General features: G+C 45.9%; 1 protein-coding gene across 1 annotated transcript; it reads right to left on the bottom strand.

Annotated features, from left to right (window-relative positions):
• Nucleotides 1-773: 773 nt before the first annotated feature.
• On the bottom strand, nucleotides 774-20,206 carry LOC146869573 (uncharacterized). Its single transcript, XM_085606350.1, has 3 exons — nucleotides 19,881-20,206; nucleotides 17,734-17,856; nucleotides 774-1,130 (listed from the first exon to the last, which is right to left on the bottom strand). The coding sequence occupies exons 1-3, from the start codon at nucleotides 20,178-20,180 to the stop codon at nucleotides 963-965; spliced, it is 591 nt and encodes a 196-aa protein (XP_085462476.1). The 5' UTR covers nucleotides 20,181-20,206; the 3' UTR covers nucleotides 774-962.
• Nucleotides 20,207-22,022: the final 1,816 nt, after the last annotated feature.

The raw sequence follows: 22,022 nt of genomic DNA, 5'->3' as shown, positions 1-22,022 counted from the left end.
CAGTACACTAGGAGATCTTCTTACAGCAGTGACAGTACACTAGGAGCTCTCTTAACAGCTGTGGCAGTACACTAGGAGCTCTCGTAATCGCAGTGACAGTACACTGGAAGCTTTCCTAACTGCTGTGATAGTGCTCGGGGAGCTCTCCTAACTGCAGTGACAATACACTAGAAGCTCTCCTAACTGCAGTGACATTAGCTCTCCTCAGTGCAGCGACAGTACACTAGGAGCTCTCCTAACGGCAGTGTCAATACACTGGGATCTCTTCCTGCAATAGCATCGCTGTTTGAGGCATCTTTCCTGCCAATTAGAAGATGGGGCAGTAGGAGGGGGCAGAGACAGAAGGAGAAGACGGGCAGTTGGACGGGATGTGGCAGTAGGAGGGGACTGGGCAGCTGGAGGGGACGGGGACAGTGTATGAGGCGGGGCAGTAGGAGGGGACAGGGCCGTAGGAGGAGTCGGGAAAGTAGGAGGCAGCGGGCAGTAGGAGGGGATGAGGCAGTAGGAGGAGAAGGAACAGTAGGACGGGACGGGCAGTAGGAGGGGGCAGGTCAGTAAGAGGAAAAGGGACAGGAGGAGGGGACTGAGCAGCTGGAGGGGACGGGGACAGTGTATGAGGCGGGGCAGTAGGAGGGGACGGGGCAGTAGGTGGGGATGGGGACAGTAGTACATGCGCCTCAGAACCAACACAGAAGTGAACGAGGTTCGAGAGCCTCTGGGCTCGTCTCTTCGGTGGAGCACAGAGGACATTCAACAGGCAATGAGAAACCACAGCCGGGAAAGTGAGTTTATTGAACAACTTCCGGTGTACATCGCAAGGCTTGCATTAGTGAAGGCATTACAGCGTGGCTGCTGCAGCGATGGAATTAACCTTGCCTACCCCAAGGGACTGAGGGAGGCGCACACCCTAACTTTCAGGACTTAGGCGGTAGACAGTGTTCAGGTAGAGCTGGGAGGTCTTCTTAGGCTCCTTCAGGCGCTTCTGCAGGTTGCTGCTGAGCCAGACTCCCGCCCTTCGGATCGATGCAGAGGCCGAAGTCCGTGTTGGTGATGGAGCCAATGATGGTCCTGTCAGCCTCGCATGTCAGGCCAGCCTCACAGGGGCACTTGTAGTACACATCGTATATAGTCTGCAGGGAGAGAGAAGCCGAATGACTACCAAAGACAACACAAACCAAAGGAAGGTTAGACGAGAAGGACTCACTGAGCGGGGAGGTACCATGGGGGGAGCAGCCTTCAAAGAAGAGAAAGAACCTAAAAGTACATGGAGAGAGGCATCTATGGGACAAATGGAGGACGGAGGCGCCATGGAAACGGTGACTCGGAGGAAGACAGGATATACCAGAGGGTGAGATGGCTTCGGATAAGGTCAAAACGACAGAAGTTATCACATGGGCAGCAAATCTCAGATGAGTGCAAGAAGACAGGAGACACCACGGGGACGAGGGCCTTTGATGAGGCCAGAAAGACAGGAGACACCACGGGGACGAGGGCCTTGGATGAGGTCAGGGAGACAGGAAACACCACGGGGACGAGGGCCTTGGATGAGTTCGGGAAGACAGGAGACACCTTGGGACGAGGGCCTTGGAGGAGGTCAGGGAACCAGGAGACACCTCGGGGACGAGGGCTTTGGATGAGGTCAGGGAACCAGGAGACACCACGGGGACGAGGGCCTTGGATGAGGTCAGGAAGACAGGAGATACCAGGGGGGACAGAGCATCTCGGATGAGGTCACGAATGCAGGAGACACCACAGATAGCGAGTCTCAGAGCAAATGAAGAAAGAACAGGCTATCGAAGAGTGAGGAGGATCCAGATGTAGCAGCAAAGCAGGACATACCAAGGAAACAGGGATAATTGGACGAAGTTTGGAATCATCATTTGAGAATGCGGTCTCAGATTGTAGAAAGGAGGCCGTTCCATGGAAGAGGGGGGACACCATCATGAAGGGGGTGTGTCTCTAGGAATCATGGAAGCTGGAGATGCTTCTTGGTCCACTCCTTTTCCCAGAAGCCCCTCTTTCTTCCTTACTCCTATTCCTCTCTGGTGCACAAATGCTGCCACGTTATTACAATATGACACCATGAAGGCACTAGTCTCAGAGTAAGATAAGGAATCTGGCCACGGAGAGTGTCGCAGGGGATGTTAGGGAGGCTAGTGGCAAAGGTAAATGAGTAAGGCAAGAGAGGCCATGGGCAAGAGATGCAGAAGAAGTCATGGGAAGAGGTTTCAGTTGAGACGAAGAAGGCAATGCCATCGAAAGTGAGTTTTAGGGGGAGCGAGGCAGGCAAAAGACCCCGGGGAGGGAAGGGTGTCACATGAAGTCAGAAGCAAAGGAAACCATAGAAAGCCACAGAGAAAGTAAAGAAAGAGCACAGTAACAGAGAGTTGGGAGCTCTGAGGAACTTCATAAGGCAGAAGATAAGAAGAAGGGAGGGATTTGGGTGCAGTCAAGAAGGAAGAGAATACCACAGGGGGGTTTGGGCGGGGTTGAGTCTATGGATTGAAGATATCCTGGAGGGAGGGGTCACTGAAAATCTCAAGGAATAAAGTAGTAAATATCATTGAAGGAGTGGTCTCAGGGGAAGTAAGCAAAGCAGGAAATGTCACATGGACAGATGCTCGAGAAGTAGGGAGTTATGGGTTGCTAAGTAAAGGGATGTCAGAAAGTGAAGGAGGCTGAAGATAGTAAGGAAAGAAGAGAGATATTACAAAAACGCAAAGAAGCAGTAGACACCATTGCAAGAGGTGACTTAGAAGCAGATAGGAAAGCTAGCAATATCATGGAAAGAAATGTGCAGAGTAACTTAAAGAGCAGAGAAATTCGATGCGGTAATGAGTTCATGGAAGCAGGGTAGTGGATACCATGGAAGGAGAATGGATCCTCTGATGAAGCCAAGAAAGCAGGAGAAATGTACTGGAGAGAGGGGCGCAGAGGAAGTAGGTGGCTATAAATTTGTGGAGTCAAATCCCCAGACCCAGAAGATATAACTAGCCCCCCACTATACTGATATTCTCTGTGAGGTACATATTGACAATTTACATGCCCAAAGGCACTCATATATATGATTAGCAATATCCCTTTACAGGTGAATTGCAACACATATATGGCTTCCGCAACAAGCATAGTGCCTGCAGGTTTTGTTAGAACATTTACAAAGTACAGGAATGACCTATTGCCTTTGGCATGAACATCTCAACAATTTAACCCAAGGTTTACAGATATTGTTAGTAAAATCAGGTCTCTACCTAAGGAGCTCAAACTGATTTTTAGGCAGAACTAAACAGTGATACAACATTAGAAACATGTATCTCCCTCATAATCAACAAAATGCTACCTAGACTTGATACATTACGGGATCCACAGATCTTCTGTGACTCCTCCTAGGTTTACCCAGTTTCCTTTTTTTTTTTTTTTTTTTTTTATTTTGATGCCAGTACAATAAAAAGAGGAAGAAATTACATAAGTATTTACCAAATGGCACCCCCCCCCCACCCCACAAAAAAAAGCACAAAACTTGCGTATAATTGCTGGAAAAGAAAAACACAGAAAACAGTAAACAAGAAATGGAAAAAAAAAAAAAAGAAAAAAATGGTTTACCCAGTTTCCAAGAAATATTTTGTTATTCTCCACAAACGGGCCAGCTTTCCCCAGGTCTTCACTTAAGTGAGCCCCAGAGGACAGCTGTACCTAGGTGCCCTTCACCAACGGGGCGCCCGACTTGTCTCTCCTGCAAAACTTTTCCCTAGAATTTCTCCTTGGAAATGGGGCAGTTTGGGGTGTGTCACTGCCTCCTTGTAGCCAGCTTGAAAGTTTGATGCGGATGCATAAGGTCCGCGGGGTCAAAACGCATATCTTTCAAAAGCCCACATCTCCACAACCACTTCCCTGCTTTTGAAGCGCTTTGGAGCAGTTTGCTCCTCAGAGTAGCCTCTCTGTTTAAGAAGGTGACAGTTATTTCTTCACAACTGCGATCTTCTTTAGATGCTGCCGTCTGATAGGGTATTCCATCAGTACCCCTTCTTAACTGTGAGTCCTCCTCTTCCCTCAAGGTCTATGCAGCATCCCCAACAGGGTTGAGATCCAAGTCCTTTTCACAACTCTTTGGTCAAAATGCTGCTGGTCTATGCCTCTACAAGGCATCTCTCCTTTGGGGTGCAATCAAGCACTCTCCTATTCTCCAGCAGGAAGCTCCTGCTTCTCCAGGCCGTCTACAGCTGTCGCTGCAGAGGTCTTATCCAGGTTGTCCTCACAGGGGAAGTAAATCAGCGATTGGGGATTCTGAGTCTGGAAATCACGTAGTCCTCATTTTCTCCGCTATGTGGGTGTTGACACAGGACAGTCAGAATCCTGATACACTGGCCTGGATTGCGCATCAGGCTAAAGTCTTTGTCAATGGGTGTGCCTGGCAGGAGAATCTGAGACAAAGATACACAAGAAAGAGAGGCTTCCCATTCAGCGTCTACAGAAAACTGTCTGCAGTAACATATCTTCCCATACTTGTCTTACTTCTACAGGCAAGTGAAACTTTGAGAAACGAGGGCTTAGATAAATCCACAGAAGAAGATGGTGAACATGTATGATTGTAACTCTCAGGAGATTTATGGAATGCACGCAATGGCCACAGGCGGTTCCACAAGGATTCTGGGCAACCGAGGGTGCCCACGAAGTTCTGTGAGTTCCTGTGAGGCATATGATGCCCAGGGTAAACAAAAACTCCATGAGATTCCTCAGAGGCTTTGGATGCCCATGGCAACAAGCTGTCCAATGAGATTCCTGGGTGTAGTATGGTTCAAATGAAGAAATCCCGACGAGGTAGTGAAATGTCCAAGTTAGTTTATTTCAAGCACAGGACCCACGACCTCCTGCTTCCAGACTCAACAGCAAGTTCTCATCTGAGCACCTACATTCTAATCATGAGAATACTACAACACTCTACGTTCCCAACATGAACTTCTGAATTAAAGTAAAACCACTTGAAATACATTACCCCACATTACACCCCCCTTTCCTTAATGCAAAATATATATATATATTAACAAATGCAATATTTGATCAATAATACACATAATCTCTGGAGTGGATAGGAGCAGATCTTACTCTGGAACTACATCTAATCAAATTGTCTTCACCACTGCCAGGAGTAGTACTAGATGGTGTTGCAGCCCTATTAACATTAGTTGCAATATCACCTCTGTCCAAGTTTTTACTAGCTCCAGAAGTTTGCACATTTCCATTGTAACCTGAATGTGTCAAGGTGCCTAATCAAACCAATCACGTCTTTCATACACTCCAGCAGAACCCACCTTTGTAAAAGAATTCCTGCTTGTTCCCCAGTTACCTTAACTAAAGCGTTTCTATTCCGCCATCCTCTATTCTGTAGTAAAACTGCTGTTCTAGTAATTTTCAAAACTTTCACTGGTGTTGAAAATTTCGACTGTCCTTTACTGACCTTGTTTGGTTTTTTAATTAAAACTCAATCTCCAACGGTCAACGTTCCTTCTTTGACATGCATTCTTCTGTCATAATTAAGTTGATAAATATTCTGTTTCTCTCTAACATGTTCCCGCACACTTTATAAGTCAATATTATCATAACCTTCCACTTTGTCTAATAACCATGTTGGACTAATGGCAGAAATAGGTTTTCTCCCTCCTAACAAAACAAACGGAGCAACACATGTGGTACTTTGTGGAGTGATGCTGTAATTCCAAGATTTAAAATGTAAGTATTCCACCACTTCTAGATTGTTAGCAACTGCTGTCTGAACCCCCTCTTTTATTAACCGATTCGCCCTCTCCACCAGACCACTCGAAGCTGGACTATATAAAGGTGCCTGAATGTGCCTAACATCATGTTTGTCAAGAAATTTGGTAAAGTCTTCAGAAATAAAATGAGACCCATTATCAATAACCACCTCCTTGCAGATGACCTGGTGTTGTTCAGCAACACGCGAATAGGACTCCAAAGGCTGCTCAACACTCTGGGACCTTACACTGAAAAGAACGGCCTGGAAATACATTTTTCAAAAACACGTGTGATGGTGTGCAAACGTCCCGTCAAGACAAATCGAAAATGGGTTATTAACGGAAACAAAATTGAGGCGGTCAAACTCTACATATACCTAGGAGTGAAAATAGACGCAAATTCCTCCTTTGTTTCCCAGAAGAAGGCGATTAGGGCAAAAGCGCAGGCCCTTAATTACGGCTTCTCATCACTGGCCAGATCCATTAAATGTCACGATTTAAAGCCCATGGGATCAGTTCTGAAAGCCAAACTGTTGCCAACCCTTGCATATGGAATGGAGATTATGTTGGGCGATGATGCTCTTTTTTTGGAAAATCTGATGAATAGAGCCTATAAACAAATTTTTAAGCTCCCCAAGTCGACTTCTCCGGCGCAAATCCGGCTAGAATTTCTGCTTACAAAACAGATACTCACTAGGCCAGCGGCGTTTGTAAAGCTATGTTATAACTTGCAAGCAGGAGCAGAAAATACTCTGGCAAATCTAGTCTGAAATTAACTTGCAAAGGGGCAACTGTGCTTACAAGACGTTTTTAGAAAACAGCATTACGACGCTTGATCTGGGTGACCTTTAGAACTCTAATATCTCTGGGAAAATCTTTAAGAGGCTTGTAAATAAATCTGCAAAACTGCAAAGTCGGATGGCAGACACAGATACCCTGTCAAACGTCGCCACGGGTGGCTGGAGTTGAAATCGTATTCCACTCTAAGAGAGCCAGCCTTCCTAGCTGCACCGTACCACCAGAAGATCAAACACTCGTTTTTGGCCCTAAGATTTGGAGAAATACCCACGCTAGACCTCATGCCAAAATGGAGTATGTCCGGTCAAAGTGAAGACCAGTCCTGCCGTCTATGCCACCAGGGGCCTGAATCTCTGCTTCACATTGTCTGTGTTTGTCCTGCTTTGATGGTTCAACGAAGAGCTCTATTAAGGCGGGAGTTCCTTGAACGGGGAATTAGGTCCTGCAGGCACGCACTGGTGGAGTCCATGGACCCAATCAACACCATGCTGAACATTAGACTGACTCAGTTATTGACCTGTTTTAAGAAAATGAACAGTTGATAGGATATGCGATGTGTAATCTGGAGGTGGTCCCTGAATGTAATTCTAAGTTGTAATAACTCTGAAACTTTTTTTGATAAACACATTTTTATTCAGTTTACAGAAGGAATGCACCAGCCAATCAGCACCTTATAACTCGGAAACTTTTAATGTTAACCGAGCACGCTCAGGTAATGCGAAGGGCGGGCTGCTAGGGACTGAAATTAGTAGGTCCCTATCCCGTTGGACTCAGATAACTATTTTATCTATTTCTGTATTCTTAATGATGTGAATATTTGTATAATTGTTTTTAATAGTGGGTTTCACATTCCATCTGGCACCGTATTCATACTTTTCTTAGTCCTGCTTATAGGCATTTTAATTATATATATTCATTTACTTAAGGGACATTTTAGTTATCTGTGCAGAAAGCTTGCTTTTTTAGATGTCAGGGTAACAAATGATTCATGTTTAGTCACTTTTTATCTAACATAGATTAGTGTTGGTATCCTGACTAAAATTTCCAGGAAGAAAAGTTGAAGAAAGCAAAGGGTATGTAGCGTGAAGAGTCGAGGTTGTACTAGCTGTATGACATACCCGTTTTTCATTCATTTGACTTTTTATTCATTATGTACTTTTTAACCGTGTGATTTTGTTTATGGTTTTAATTGACTAATAAACTAATCAAAAAACAGTAACCACCTCCTTGACGCTACATTCAATACAAAACAGCTGCTTCAGAAATTAAACCACTGAAGAAGAGTCCGCAGTTTTGACAAAAGAAAAATACAACCACTTAGAATAGTAGTCAATGGCAACTATAAGAAATCTTTTGTCACCTCCAAAAACATTGAACGGATCTGTGAAATCCAGACCTATTTTTTCCCAATCATTGCTTGGCCAGCTCACAGGATGTAAAGGAGCTGTTGAAGTTCTCGAATGTTTATCAGAGCATAAACATTCAGCACACATTTCCACATATCTTTTGACTTGCCCATCAATTCCAGGCCACCAATACATTTGTTTGATTTTCTTCACTGTAGCTGAAATTCCCAGATGTCCCTCATGAGCCAATGAAACAATTTTAGACCTGAGACCCACGGGAGGAACAAACAAATCTTGTCTAACCAAGATATTATTGACTAAAGATAATTCTGATGCTACTTGACAAAAAATGTTTACGTCTGTGGACATACACCTATTACCTGGCCAACCCTCAATGAGAAACTTCTTTACCTGAACCATACAATCATCTTTGTCACAACTTCCCAACCATTCTTTTTCGGATATCTTGGATTGTTCATTAATATCACTAACTGTGAACACATACTCCAAATCTTCCCTATCAGTTTTCTCACCACCATAAGCACTGTCACCCTCTATCGGTAAATGTGACAGTCCGCTCTGATATTTTTGCCCCCTGGAATGTATTTTATATCAAAATGAAATTCCTGTAATCTTACCAATAACCTTATCAGTCTTGAAGAAGCCTTATTAGAACAACTATCACCTAACATATATATTAGAGGTTTGTGATCATTATGCAACTCAAATTTCGTTCCCCAAATGTACATTTTGAATTTCTCAGATGCCCATGAACACGCAAGCGCTTTGCGATCGATTGTACTATAGTTCTTTTCAGCAAAATGTAGGGTACGTGAAGCAAATGCCATGGTGCATTCTTGACCTCCCACCATTTGGCTTAAAACTGCACCCAGAGCCTTAGCACTTGCATCTACAGTAATTATACATTTTGCCCCATGCGTGAACGGTTTAATGGCTGGTGCAGTAGTAATTAATTTCTTTACTAATTGGCACACTTCCTGACATTCATCAGACCAGACATACTTGGCATTTTTCTTCAAAAGATTCCTTAAAGGTTGGACAATGATAGCATATCCCTGAACAAATCTTGCATAATATTCACTTAAGCCCAAAAAAGCCCTAAGTGAATCCTTGTCAGTAGGAATAGGTGCCTCATTAATCCCTTTCAACAAGGATACCTTGGGTTTGATACATTCTTCTGAAATATTACGCCCCAAATAATTGACTTCTTGTGATATAAATTTACAATTGTCAAGATTGACTGTCATTCCCGGAGAACCTAATTTGCCTAGGACTTCCTCTAACAACTTTATATGTTGATCCAAACTCTCTGTGTGAACTAAGATGTCATCCTGGAAAGCTTGTATACCCCTCTGATCTCCAAAAATGTGATCCATTAAGCGTTGAAATACACTGGCAGCGGATGCCAATCCAAATGGCATTCGCTTGTACATATATACACCAAAAGGCGTTACAAATGTAGTCAGATGTTGGGAATTTTCAGATAAGGGTATTTCATGATACGCAGAGCGTAAGTCAAACGTTGAAAAATACTTACTTCCTCCTAATCTGGCCAACATTTCATAAATTCTTGGGCGCGGATGGCAGTCTACAAGAATATTTCTATTAAGAAGCCTCAGATCCGCACATAAGCGTATATCCCCAGAACTTTTGCATGCGACAACAGCCGCCGAAGTCCATTCCGAGGATTCTACTTGCTTAATGATACCTTGAGAACACATGTCATCTAGTAACTTTTTGAGGTCTTCCCTGGCAGAGAGAGAAACAGGTCTAACTTTTTGTATAACCGGAATAGCATTACTTTTTAATATAATAGTATGTTCAAAATTCTTAATAACTCCAATTATGTTTGAAAATACTTCAGGAAATTTAGGCTGCAATTTTTTAGTAATACATTCATGTGCATTGGTCTCCTGAATCGCTAAAACAGGCATATCACCAAGTATGACTGGTTCTGCATGCCCTGGTCTGAGTATAATTCCTAGTTTAGCTTGATCCTGCCATCCCAATTTATCACGTCCGTTGACTGCAATGTAAATTTTTGTATAAATATTTCTCCCTTTAAACAAAATACTATCATCAAAGTAACCCTTCATTATTATATCATACTCACCAAAGGCTTTAGGGTTAATAGTAGTAGACTACTTTCCCGACCAACATTTGTTGAATGTGTTCTCAGCTAGAATAGTAATGGGAGATCCTGAATCTGCCATAATACCTAAGTTAGTTACACCAATTTTCACTTCACATATAGGACCCTTGCACCTTTTCTCAGAGTCCCCTAATGCATGAACTTCAACTGATAACAACACATTACTGATTGCTTCTGACAGTATATCATTTTCAACATCAAGTTGACTAACTTTGACCTTTGTTTTGTTAGAATTACAAACAGTGTAAAAATGCCCAATTTTTTTGCAGTTGTTGCATCGCTTCCCTTGAGCAGGACAATTAGGGAAATTACCCATATGAAACTTGGAACCACATCTATAGCATGTTCCACCCACTTTCTTTTCACCACTTTTCTTAAATACATTCTTGTGTGAAATAAAATTTACATTTGTATCATTACTACCAGATGTCATTTCCACTACAGCTACTTTTGAACTGTCTGCAGACATAGTGATGGAAGATTCCGTCAAAATTTTTGAAGAGACAACAGAACGTTCTATACTTCTGGCTATATCCATGACTTCATCAAGAGATGGATTTTTGCATGTCAATATGCATTCCTGAATCTTCTTATTAAAACAATTAAAGACTAACTAATCACGCAAAGCAGTATCCAGATAATTACCAAAAACACATTTCGAAGCTAGAACACGCAACACTGCCAAATAGTCTTCTATAGACTCCTCAGATGATTGTTTGCGTTTAAAAAATTTATGTCTCTCCACTATTACTGACGGTTCATCTATGTATAGTTTCCCAATCCGTGCCAAAGCTTCTTTGAAAACATCCCATGAATCATCTCCTGACGGTGCAGGAACTATTGGTAAATTATCGAAAATTTCTTGTCCAGCATTGCCCAAATGGTTAAATAATAATGCCCTTTTACGTGAAGCTGAGTATTTACTAGCATCTATAGCCTCAAGGCAGTTCTCAAAAACTCTAAACCATTTATGCCACGGTTTTACAGGTTTCCCAAGCAACTCAAGGAATGGAGGTGGTTGCATAACATTGCTGCTGCTAGAAGCCATGGCACCCTAAAAGTGTAGCTTAAAAATGAATATATCTTGAATAGAACGTAATCTGTGTACTATCCCAAGAAAATACAAAGTCACACCAAAAGAAATAAATAAAAACAGAAGATATGAACAAATTCAAAAGTTACTTGTGTGTTTTTCAGAAAGGTGGGTACTAATGAAGTATTTCCTTTCAAATGCTGAAAAGGTCTTTTCGACGTAATATGCTCCGATGATAAAACACGATGTAAATGAAGCGTTATTCAAAAACTTCCGTGTTTTGCAAATAAAAAAAATTATAATGGCTTCCGGACGTGCTTAACGTGCTTTCTAAAGATAATCGAGTTTGTTGCAGTTGCGTTGGTGAGCGTTATGATGTGCTTTCTGTGACGTTCAATTAGCGTAGAGACGTACTGTCACGTTACAAGCAGAGGTTAGCTCACAGTGATTGTAGCTCGAGCTTTAGTCAGTAAGCGCGAGAATCCAGTTCAAAGAATGCGCTCCTAAACGTGCAGCCATTTTAAGAATAAACAACACAATGTTGGTAGCAATATCTTATGCGCTCACGTGCAGAGAATAGAAATAGTACTTTACCACGATGTTCCTTAAAGTCTGCAGAGCTCCGCAATGGATTTCTAGTCTAAGAGTGCCTTGAATTCTTTTCTGTTTTTTCTTCTTTTTCTTCTCTTTATTACGGTGAGTGGCAGGAAACCAAAAGATAACAACTCACGCAAATCAGTCGCGTGTCGGTGGGTCCAATCACTGAAAAATCTCTGCCATAAAATGTAGTATGGTTCAAATGAAGAAATCCCGACGAGGTAGTGAAATGTCGAAGTTAGTTTATTTCAAGTACACGACCTCCTGCTTCTAGACTCAACAGCAACTTCTCATCTGAGCCCCTACATTCTCATCATGAGAATACTACAACACTCTACGTTCCAAACATGAACTTCCTGAATTAAAGTAAAACCACATGAAATGCATTACCCCACATTACACTGGGAGACAGAGGGTGCCCATGGAGATAGGAGGTACTATGAGATTCCTGTGAGGCAGAGGGTTCCCATGGAGACAGGAGGTCCTATGAGATTTTTATGAGGCAGAGGGTGCCCATGGAGACAGGAGGTCCTATGAGATTCCTGTGAGGGAGAGGGTGATCATTGGAAACAGGAGTAGCCATGAAATTCCTGGAAGACAAAGGCTACCTATGAAAAACAGGAGTTTCAGTGAGTTTCTGGGAGGAGGGTGGTAATGCCGGAAGACTGGGGGCTAGAAAAGTGTCATCCTGTGTAGGGCGAGGATGGACGGAGTTGTACCAGATTTTTAAGTGATTAACTTTTGGATTAATTGTTTTAAAGTTTACATCATGTGAATACAATAAGCTATAGCATGGCTCATGCTCTCCTAGATGTACACTTGGTACTGACCTAGACGATGCCAGGTGATGTTTAGAGGTAGCTGAAACACTGAAGGCTGGAGCCGGGCTCGAGACAAATGCCTGGTTCTGGCTCTGTTCAAGGTCCTCTTGGACGCTCGAGCCCAACACTAGCGACGCCTTTTAGCTTCTGCTTGTCTTGCTGCTCATGCTCTCACCTCATTGTACAAACCTGCCCTTCTGACCCCCTACCATTTTGCAGTAGAGGATATGCCGCCACCTTTGCTCCATGGGGATAATTTAAAATGCAGAAAGCTTTCACAGGGAAACCATTGCCATGAAAGTCTAATGGGTGAATTGTGCAGGGTGCGTCCTGGAAATCTGTGATCAAACCTGTCTTCTTCACCTAGTTGAACAAACTGTGTGACCCTAGGCAACTGTTTTATTTTACTGTTCCTCCTTTTGCTTCATCAGCACATTTGACAGCACCTTGAACTACATCCGTTCAGGATATGTTCTGTACATAATCCTATCTTGTACACGAGCTACTTATAGGGGGCAGACGGCAACTGACCGCCACTTGGTCTGACACTGGCATCATTATCAGGGTGGGGTTTGTGAGGGCATGGATGTTTCTAAGTTCAACTTAAGATACGATCACATCCTACCAAATGACTCTCAGTTTAGTGCTATAACATAATGTACTAAAGTGACTCGCTTCCACTTTACAAGGAAAACTTTTTTGAAATGTGAAACTTCTTTGTTATGTGTTTAAATAATATTTGCTGCACTATTTCATGCCAAATTTGTTGCTGGCCCGGCTCATGCTTGGGCCCTTAGAGCCTAAAATGACCTCTGGCTCAGCCCTCCCTGTTAAATTGCTGGCTAATATGCCTCTGGTGATGTCGCAGGTCCAGTGTTTTATTTATATAATAATGACTTCTGGTGCCCAAAGTGGTGATCAGAAGCCCAAATCCACGGCTATTAAAGGTCAGCATACCAAAGTCCTAATCCACCTCAGTCTTCTTTAATCCACTGCCAGGCACTCCCTGTCACTTGATCTCACTCTTGCAGGTTCCTGCTTTCTCCCTTTGTGACGTTATTTCCGTCTTTCTCTTACTCCATTTTTCCCCATTGTGTGTTTTTCCCTCTCTTGATCTCAGAAAATGTCTGATGAGCAAAAATACGTTCTGGGCAACAAAAATGATTGCTGGTGGCCCCCACTGGCAACCACCGGCTTTACATTAAGCACTGCACAGGCCGCAGGAAGAGGTCACTCGATGGCAGATAGGCAGGGCCTTTGATACCTGCAGGAGGGAGGGAGCTAAAATGGATGGTGACGGAAAGGCCAGAGATTACTGTCAGGAAAGTCGGCAATACTCTCTGGACACTGGCACTCCCCAGTTGCATCAGAATGTACCCTGATTAAAGAGAAGCTGTGATTACACAGAGATATAGTGTATCTCCTGGCAGAGTAGGGCCTACTCAATTCCAGCTGTTAGTTGCAAATAAGGGGCACCAACACTCATTTTGGGGACCAGGACTTATTGTTCTTACTCAGAATGGCAAGAGAGAGAAAGAAAGAAGAAAGAAGGATGGGGAAAAAAATACAAAAATAGTGAAAAGGAAGAAAGAACCTTAAAGAGTGGGATAAAGACACAAGAAGTGTACATATATGGAGGAAAGAAAAATAAACTGGAGAGAGCATTGGGCATCCTTGGTATACAGCAACCCTGGCATTAGACAGCACTAGTGGTGGGCTGTTATGAAAATCTCTGAACCCTTGTGTGAGAAGTTGGCCTGGCATATGCTGGTCACTAGTTATAGTGGCCACCTTGCACCAGTCCAATTCGACTCTTATGGTAGATAGGTTTAAGACAACCTTTTAAAGAAAGCTATCCTAGTGGTAGCTGTGGAGAACAGCCTTTAGGCTAAGTCTCAGAGGAATGTAAAGCTGCTTGTTTTACCTTATAATCTCTTGAATTACCAAATGAAAGGACACCACACAGGTATATATATCAAATATATATGTATTTATTTCTAGACACACTCTACTAATCTCTTTATGAGATTAGAAGCCAGGAACACTTTCAAATATCAACGTTTCACAATAAGTTAAGCACAAATATGGCTGGGGCCCTAGGGGCATACCAGACCATATACTAAAAAAGAGGTTTAGGAAAGTCGACTTGCAAAATGACAAGGCCTAGGGCCTGTAGAATCGCTGGGGCTTCACTGCTGCAGTGAAAGCAGGCAAGTAACAGACCCACGGGAGACGCGTGCAGTGTGAGAACACAGCCGCGGGTTCCCTATTGATTATAATGGAGCAAGTCGCGGTTTGATTTTTAAAGTTCTAGGGTACTTCGAGGAAGTCTACAAGCAAGCCACTTACAAGGTAAGTACTTCGAGGGCCAACACACACTAGGGCACCGGAGTGCACGAGTTACCTCACCCAGGGAAGGCGGGTGCATAGGTGTCGGTCGCTGTTTTCTATGGAGACCAAAGAAGACTTGCTGCTTGCGAAGACTGAAGAAGTGTCCGGTGGAATCCAAGCCTGGATTCAAGATGCAGGGACAGTGTTCACAGTCACTAGCCAGTGACCTGGGGCCAGGAAGATGGATGTCCACGGATGTCGGGTGATTTCAGGTGATCAAGGGTGTTTTGACTCTTTGCTCACGAGGTCCAGGAGAGATTGACAATGACCAGCAGCTAGATTTGGAGTGTCCCACAATGTCTGCAGCTGACTGCGGTGTCGGCAACCGGATTGGATCCAACAAGCCTTGGCAACAGCAAGTCTCTTGTGGAGTGAAGAAAGTCGATGGTGCAGACCAGCAAGGTCTGAGGGACTCACCCAGTGAAGGTGAGTGAGGGCAGGCCTGGAGCAACTGGGGGAGCCCTTTGAGTTGTTAAGAAAGTCTTCGGGGGACCCATAAGCCAACGGGCAAGGGATCGCAAAGACACCTCTTGAGGAAATGCTTCACAGGAGCCCACGGTCACTCGGGACAGGGTAGGCCTCTGATTTTCACTGCACAACCTGCTGGAGGCTTGGGCCAGAAATGGTCCAAAGCACGAATTCGTAGAACGTCGTGAAGGGGTTGCACTGGACAATAGTGCACAGTTCCCAGGTATTGCAGTTCTTCATCATTCGTGGGGTCCAATCGCCTCAGATTTGCTGGGGACTCACAATGGCCGTCGAGAAGTCAGGAAATCTACTTCTGGGGCTGCAGGGACTATGGACTCTGGCAGGAGCGGGAAAGTTTGCAACCGTTGATTCAAGTTTTGGTGCCTGCCAAGCTGGGGAGTCACTCCTTAACTCCAAGGGAGATTCCTCCGTTTTCCAAAGGTAGTGGAACGTCGAAGGACCAGGATTCTTCTTGTAGAGCGTCATCCAGGGTTATCTAGTTTGCCATGGCAAGGGTTCCCTATCTTATACTAAAAGAAAGGGAGGGACTAGCTCTATGACCACTCCTCTGGGAGGGTCAGGGTAGGGGGTTGTTACACCCACTTCCCTTTGTCCAGTTTCCTGCCAGAGCAGGGACAGGTAGCCCCTGAACCGGTTTGAGCTGGCATATGCACAGAGGAGCCTACTGCTCCCCCAGTGCAGGACTTCAAAGCACTCTAGGAGTGCACCCACCCAGCTCCAATACACTAAATCCTGTCTGGAAGGTGGTGACACCTCCCTGTGACAGGATGCCTATTGTTGGGCCCCCCTCCACTGCGAGTTTCGGTCAACAGCAGGAGGGCAGCCCAGTGTCTGTGCTGGTGGCATCCATTTTGTGATGCCAGGGCTCTTTCAGATTTCTACCTTGTTACCACAGTAGGTACATGTCGTCCCCTCTAGAAGGGTGGGATCATACTCCCACACAAGTTACTGGTGTGGGGGTATGATTCCAAGTTGTTTGACACCAAACACGACATGTTTTGATGCAGCCATCCCAAAGTTAGCATTTACCGCTAGGTTATAATGCACTTAAGAGTATATGGTTTAACCGCATCCATAAACAGCCACAGAGAATAGACTCTGCCAGCTGTAGAGGGGCCCTGCTCAGACAGAGGCACCACCTCACATTGTAAACCAAGCACCCTGCCCTCAGGATTGATAGGGCCTGCCATTGGGGTGACTGATAGGTTTAGATGTGTGTGTATGGTGAGATATAGGAACCTATACCTCAGTGAGGAGTGCTAACACTACCTCACCCAGGCTGCAGTAGCAGGCCTGTGGTGTCAGATTGAGTCTGCTTCCCAGGGGTGGCATAATACATGCTTCAGCCCCTGGTAGTCCTGTGAAGTACCTATGCCCTTGGTACCTAAGGTACCGTATACTAGGGGCTCATAAGGTACCACAGTATCCAATCACTAGTGCATCTAATATGCACACCAAGTCATTTAAGGGAGTAAGCAGATAGGCTGGGGTCCTGGATAGCAGGATCCCAGCAAGACTAGTCAGAAACCAACAAAACACCAGGAAAAAAGTGGGGGCAACCATATAGTCAGATTCCACCTTCCTACATACACTTTTTTAACGTACATCTTTTCCAGATTAAGCACTGATAGAGAGAAAGGGCGCTGTTGGCAGGTGACGCCCAAATGCTTGAGGCTTGGGGTGTTTCTTGGTAGTTTAGTGGTGTGACGGAGAATAATTCAGCTATGGGAACACTATACAGACAGCTGTCTAGGACAACATTCGACCAGCATCCCTGCAATGTATTTTGTCAAATTAAATACACTGCATTGCTTTGCTTAAATATTTCCCATGTCGTTTCACTATAAATAAACTAGTGAAGTGGTTCAAAACCTTTTGACTTCTGTGAACCCCCACTTCATCATTCCTAGATCCCGGAGATCACCACTGAATCATTATTGGAATCCAGAGACCCCTGGTGAGTCTGCAAAGCCACCCGCCACTGGTGTAACGTAAAATGACGGAGGGCTCCTCTGCACCATGTGGTGAGCCCCTCGGGCATCCCTTTCAAAGATATGTATTCAACACCTGAGGAGGGGCCCTCTGAAGGACGGACTCCCTGCCGCTCCCCGCGCCCCAGGGTCCGAGGAGCGCATGTTTACGTCCCAGTCGTCAGCTGGTATTGTTCCGAAAGAGGTCTGTAGTGTCTCACCTCAGCACCTGGTGCGGGCCGGAAAGCCGTAGTATGTATGTAGCGCCCAAGAGTCCACAGCTAGGCCGGAAGAGGCGCTACAGAGGTAAGCAGTGACCCCCCTCGCCGCTGCGGCATGGACCAGGGCCTCTGACGCAGGCTACTTACCCAGGGGGTGCACTCCTGGTTCTCAGCAGAGCTTGGGGCGCAGCGCGCCAGGCTTAAGCCGCTGGTCCTGTGGCAGCATTTACTTTTACACTGAAAACTGAAGAAGCACAGCTCGCCGCGGTCCTGTAACAAAACCAGAGAAACAGACGCTGTGACAGACTGCCACCAACTGCAACGCAGGGGCAGCGCCCCGAACTAGACATGTAGGCGCCTTGCAGCATCATTACATACAGTCTCAAGCAACCCTACAGAAGCCAAGCCAATGCCACTATCCTCCTCTCCCCAAACTACCCAACAGAGAGCATGCACACATCACCCGCTGCGCCAGTCAGCCCCTTGGTGACAGAGTTGTACCACCCTCTGCCTCTCTGCCTTTGGCACCCTCTACCCCACTTAGCCTTTTATTGACTGTGCCCAAATCACTGCCTGCCCCACATAGGCCTCTTGCGACCATGTCCTTATCAGCGCCTGCTCCAAGAAGCACTTTAGCGTCCATGCTTTTCTTTGACACCCTATTATAGAAGTGTAGACACTCAGTGGCCAAGAGTTCCTGTGTGCTACTGAGTGGTGTCGGTACTCGCCCATTAAAAGTACTGCCCCCTGCTGAGACGTGCAGAAAGTCAGTCTCCTTTTCAATTTTACGAATTGCTGGTACTCAGTACCTGTGAGCACCGGCCCATTGAAAGCACCGCCATATCCTACAAACAGGTCACCGATGACCATGCCTTGTCAGCTTTTGACTTACACGTCCATGTGGGACAATGATCGTATCACCCTGTGCCCCCAGATAGCCCTAACCACCGAGACCACGCCTGCAGCGACCCACATCCAACCAGCCCAGTGCGCCCAAAGCCCGCGTGAGCCTCCACCTGACACTGCCACCCTGCCCGCAGCCTCCACTCGAAACTAAGCTTCAATGTGGGTGTTTTAAAGGAAAGCAAACAGTGAGCATACCTTGTGATTGAAACTTTTTGGTTCAGCTTGTTTTGATTGCTAATGCACCCCTTAAGGCCACGCAGTACTCTCTTGAGGGCACACCTGACACTCCCCTTCCTGTTCCCCAACGTCTGCCATCTTTCTTTATTTGCTGAGCCTGTTGTCAGACTCCAGGAGCTGTCCCAAAACTCTGGGCTATGCCCCTCTAAGGCATTCTGCTTACAGTCCAGGGGCTGCCTTCACACTGTGTGCCAGGTTCCTGAATTCTGGCACCTGTTACTCAGAACTTTCACCCTCAAACCTCCGGACGTGTCCCTCAAACTCTTTGGAGTACTCCCCACTCCACTCTGCTCCCCTTTACCCGAGCGCGCCTTGAAGGCACTTTGCTCCAAGCCCTTGCTTACATATGGTTCGTTCATAAACATTGAGGTGGCCCCACATCTAATATAGCATTATTGGCCACACTATGCCACGTACATCTCGTGGTTCACTCACGGCACCTTTGCCAGGGCCCTGGGGCGGGGGCCCCTGGGCCCTGAATGGTTCTAACTTCCTGTTTACATACGGCCCTTTTAAGGTATCTCACTGGATGTAGTGATATTATCTAATCCATCGAACTGAAACACGGGTTCAAGATATTACTTTTTCTAAATGTAAGCCGTCATAATATTCAAACGTGGTCATGTCTTTGATATCTGGGCTCTGCTCTCTCATTTTGCCATCTCAATGGCCTGTGTACGATGGTACAAGAGGCCTGAGACTGCATCACAGCCTCAGCAGGACACCACAGCTGCCCTCCAGCACTTGTACCCTGTCCACGCCCTTACTCAGGACTCCCGGCCATCTCCTGCAGACGGGAGTCCAATACACGGCTCTATAGTCCTGACTTCTGGAGGAAACCCCTGTGCACCAGACCCCTCTTGGGTAGGGACACCAACCCCTGGACACGAGGACCCCCTACTACCTTCCATCCAGAGCGGGGTGGGTTGAGCTCCAACAACAGTTACCTGTGAATGCCACGGGTTTGGACCCAGCAGGGCAGACATGTGTCGGTAGAGCTAGCGCTTGCAACTGAAGAACACGATGCATGCCATATACATGGCCAATATCAAGTCAATACTACCAGGGGGTGTCTGGTTCTGAGTGGGACCACCTGCACACATGGAGCCCCAAACTGGCCAGAAATGGACACTTCACCAAGTACTGCTTACCAGGTTAATGATCAACCCTGCCTCCTCCGGGCGCGCATCGGGGACTAGATTCTTCTTTGGGATCACATTGGTGACCAGATTCTTCTCTGGGATCACATTGCCGACCAGATTCTTCTCTGGTACCACACTGGCGACCAGGTTCTTCTCTGGGACCTCATTGGCGACCAGATTCTTCTCTGGGATCACATTGGCGACCAGATTCTTCTCTGGGATCACATTGACGACTGGCTCCTTTGCTTCAGGAATCACATTGCTGAGTGCTGAAGGGAGCACCACCAGCAGGATCAGTGCCAGCTTCATTGTCCTGTCCAGGTAAGGTCCACACTGTGTCCTCAGAAGGCGGAGGCTCCAGGTATATGTCACAACATTTTCTAGGGCACGTGACCCCGCTCTTATCACTAACACTCGAAAATTAATCCCACTTGGACAGGAATTCACATGGATAGTGAGTTGGTGATGTCACAGGGCAGGACGCCAGGGTCTTAGAGCGGGAACCAGGCAGGTGTATTGGGCAAGGCCCAAAGCCGCAGTGTGAACGTGTCACCTGCAGGTCTCATAAAAGAATAAACGAGGACTGATAACAGTTCCAAGGCCCTAGTTACCCTGCTACAGTTATGTAAAGCTTAACTTGCTTAGTGTCTGCAGGGAGCTCAGTGGCAGTTCCATGAGCCGTCCTGCATATTGCTCACCATAGCCCGAGTTCTCTCCTTGCTTTTTCACCTGCAGTGTACCCCAAGAAGGGGCAGATTGGCACAGTGGGCACTTGGGCATGGACCGAAGGGCCGGTGTCTCACTGCACTCCGTGGGCCGTTTTTTTCACCCCCTTTCCTTAGAGAGCACCAGGGGCGGCTCTAGGCTCATAGTGGCCCTGTGCAGGGAGCGTAGGTAGGGGGCCCCGGAAGAGGGGGTCCGGGCGGGGCGGAGCTCAGGAAGGTGTTTTAATAAAACGTCCAGAAAAGGCGTTAGATGATCAGTACCTGCGGCTGCTCCTACCCTTCCGAATTCGTCTCAGAACGATAACATTTAGGAGGAGGAGGAGGGCATTGTGACACACGACATGAGGGACTGGCACAGACGGCTGCAGGGCCATGACAGGACCTGTGTCCTCTGGATACGCGGGCAGCGATGTAGTAAATAAGGCTTCGTTCTCACCCAGGCACACCAGGAAAACTGCAAAAGAAACGAATTTCCGCAACCTCAGCACGTGACGCACTACTCATGTTTACCTACTGTTTACCAAAAACCTATCATGCTTCCCTTTCTTCCCTTTTTCACCTAAAATGTTTTTTTTCTTTGTATTTAAAAAATTGTAAGACTCACTGAGACACACCTTCCTACCACAGTTTGGCAATGTGTGACAGCTAGATGGCACCGCACGCGTCGTAACGTTCCGAGTCCGACCACCAGAAAGAATGCAGACTGATGACACGCCACGCCGCACGCGGGAAGTAGTTTGAGGAGGTTGAGTCTGCACGGATCACTCTATCCTCAGCTTTCGACATCTGCCAGCCGCAAGGCCCGCCTTGGTGAGATTGAAACACCCCGGCGCCACTTACTGCCAAAGTCGGACGATGTGTTGCTGGACGCTACACCCAGCCTGCAACTGCGCATCTTCACTGCCTGGGCTGTACTGACGGTCAGTGATCGCGTTCAGCCAGAAAGGTGTATGTACTGTGGGAGGTAAAAGCTTTAGTCTGCGCAGGCGGCAGTGGAGCAGCCGGCAAAGGATTTCTAACTTGGTCTTATTTGAGTGTTTAGTCAAGGTCATAATTCTGAGGAAGGAGGCAAGGCCATGCTTATAAACTACCCTTTCCAAGGGTGTGGTTTGTTCAGAGAACTCGAATAGAGGTTCCTATTCCAAGATAAAGCAGAAATCTTTCCTGTGAACCATTCACAAGAGGAAGATGAGTTGAAACAAATTTTTTCCCTATTTTTCGTCCTGTTCATTGTACAATGTTTTCTTTATTTTTGCTTCATGTAGTTGAATTCCATTAGATTCTTTGGTCTGGCTCTTCTCTGTTCCATGTGCTTTGGAAAGTTTGGTTCCTGACTTATCTACTACAAAAATATCTCCATCTTCACTCAAGGATTATCAAATTGCCACTTTATTGACCTTTGTGTTTTTTCATCTTAACTGGGACC

This window comes from Triturus cristatus, chromosome 1_1 (genome assembly GCF_964204655.1).
Source record: "Triturus cristatus chromosome 1_1, aTriCri1.1, whole genome shotgun sequence".
Classification (NCBI taxonomy): domain Eukaryota; kingdom Metazoa; phylum Chordata; class Amphibia; order Caudata; family Salamandridae; genus Triturus; species Triturus cristatus.
Note: the sequence above shows the minus strand (reverse complement) of the source record. Positions and strands in the feature narration are given on the sequence as shown.

Bases quoted from the DNA above. Each gene is read 5' to 3' on its own strand.
- LOC146869573 (XM_085606350.1), bottom strand. From the start codon at position 20,180: ATGAAGCTGGCACTGATCCTGCTGGTGGTGCTCCCTTCAGCACTCAGC. The intron at 17,857-19,880 runs GTAAGCAGTACT...GTTTTGTTACAG, and splicing joins CAGGGTTGATCATTAACCTG to GACCGCGGCGAGCTGTGCTT. The intron at 1,131-17,733 runs GTAAGTAGCCTG...CTCTCCCTGCAG, and splicing joins ACCAGGAGTGCACCCCCTGG to ACTATATACGATGTGTACTA.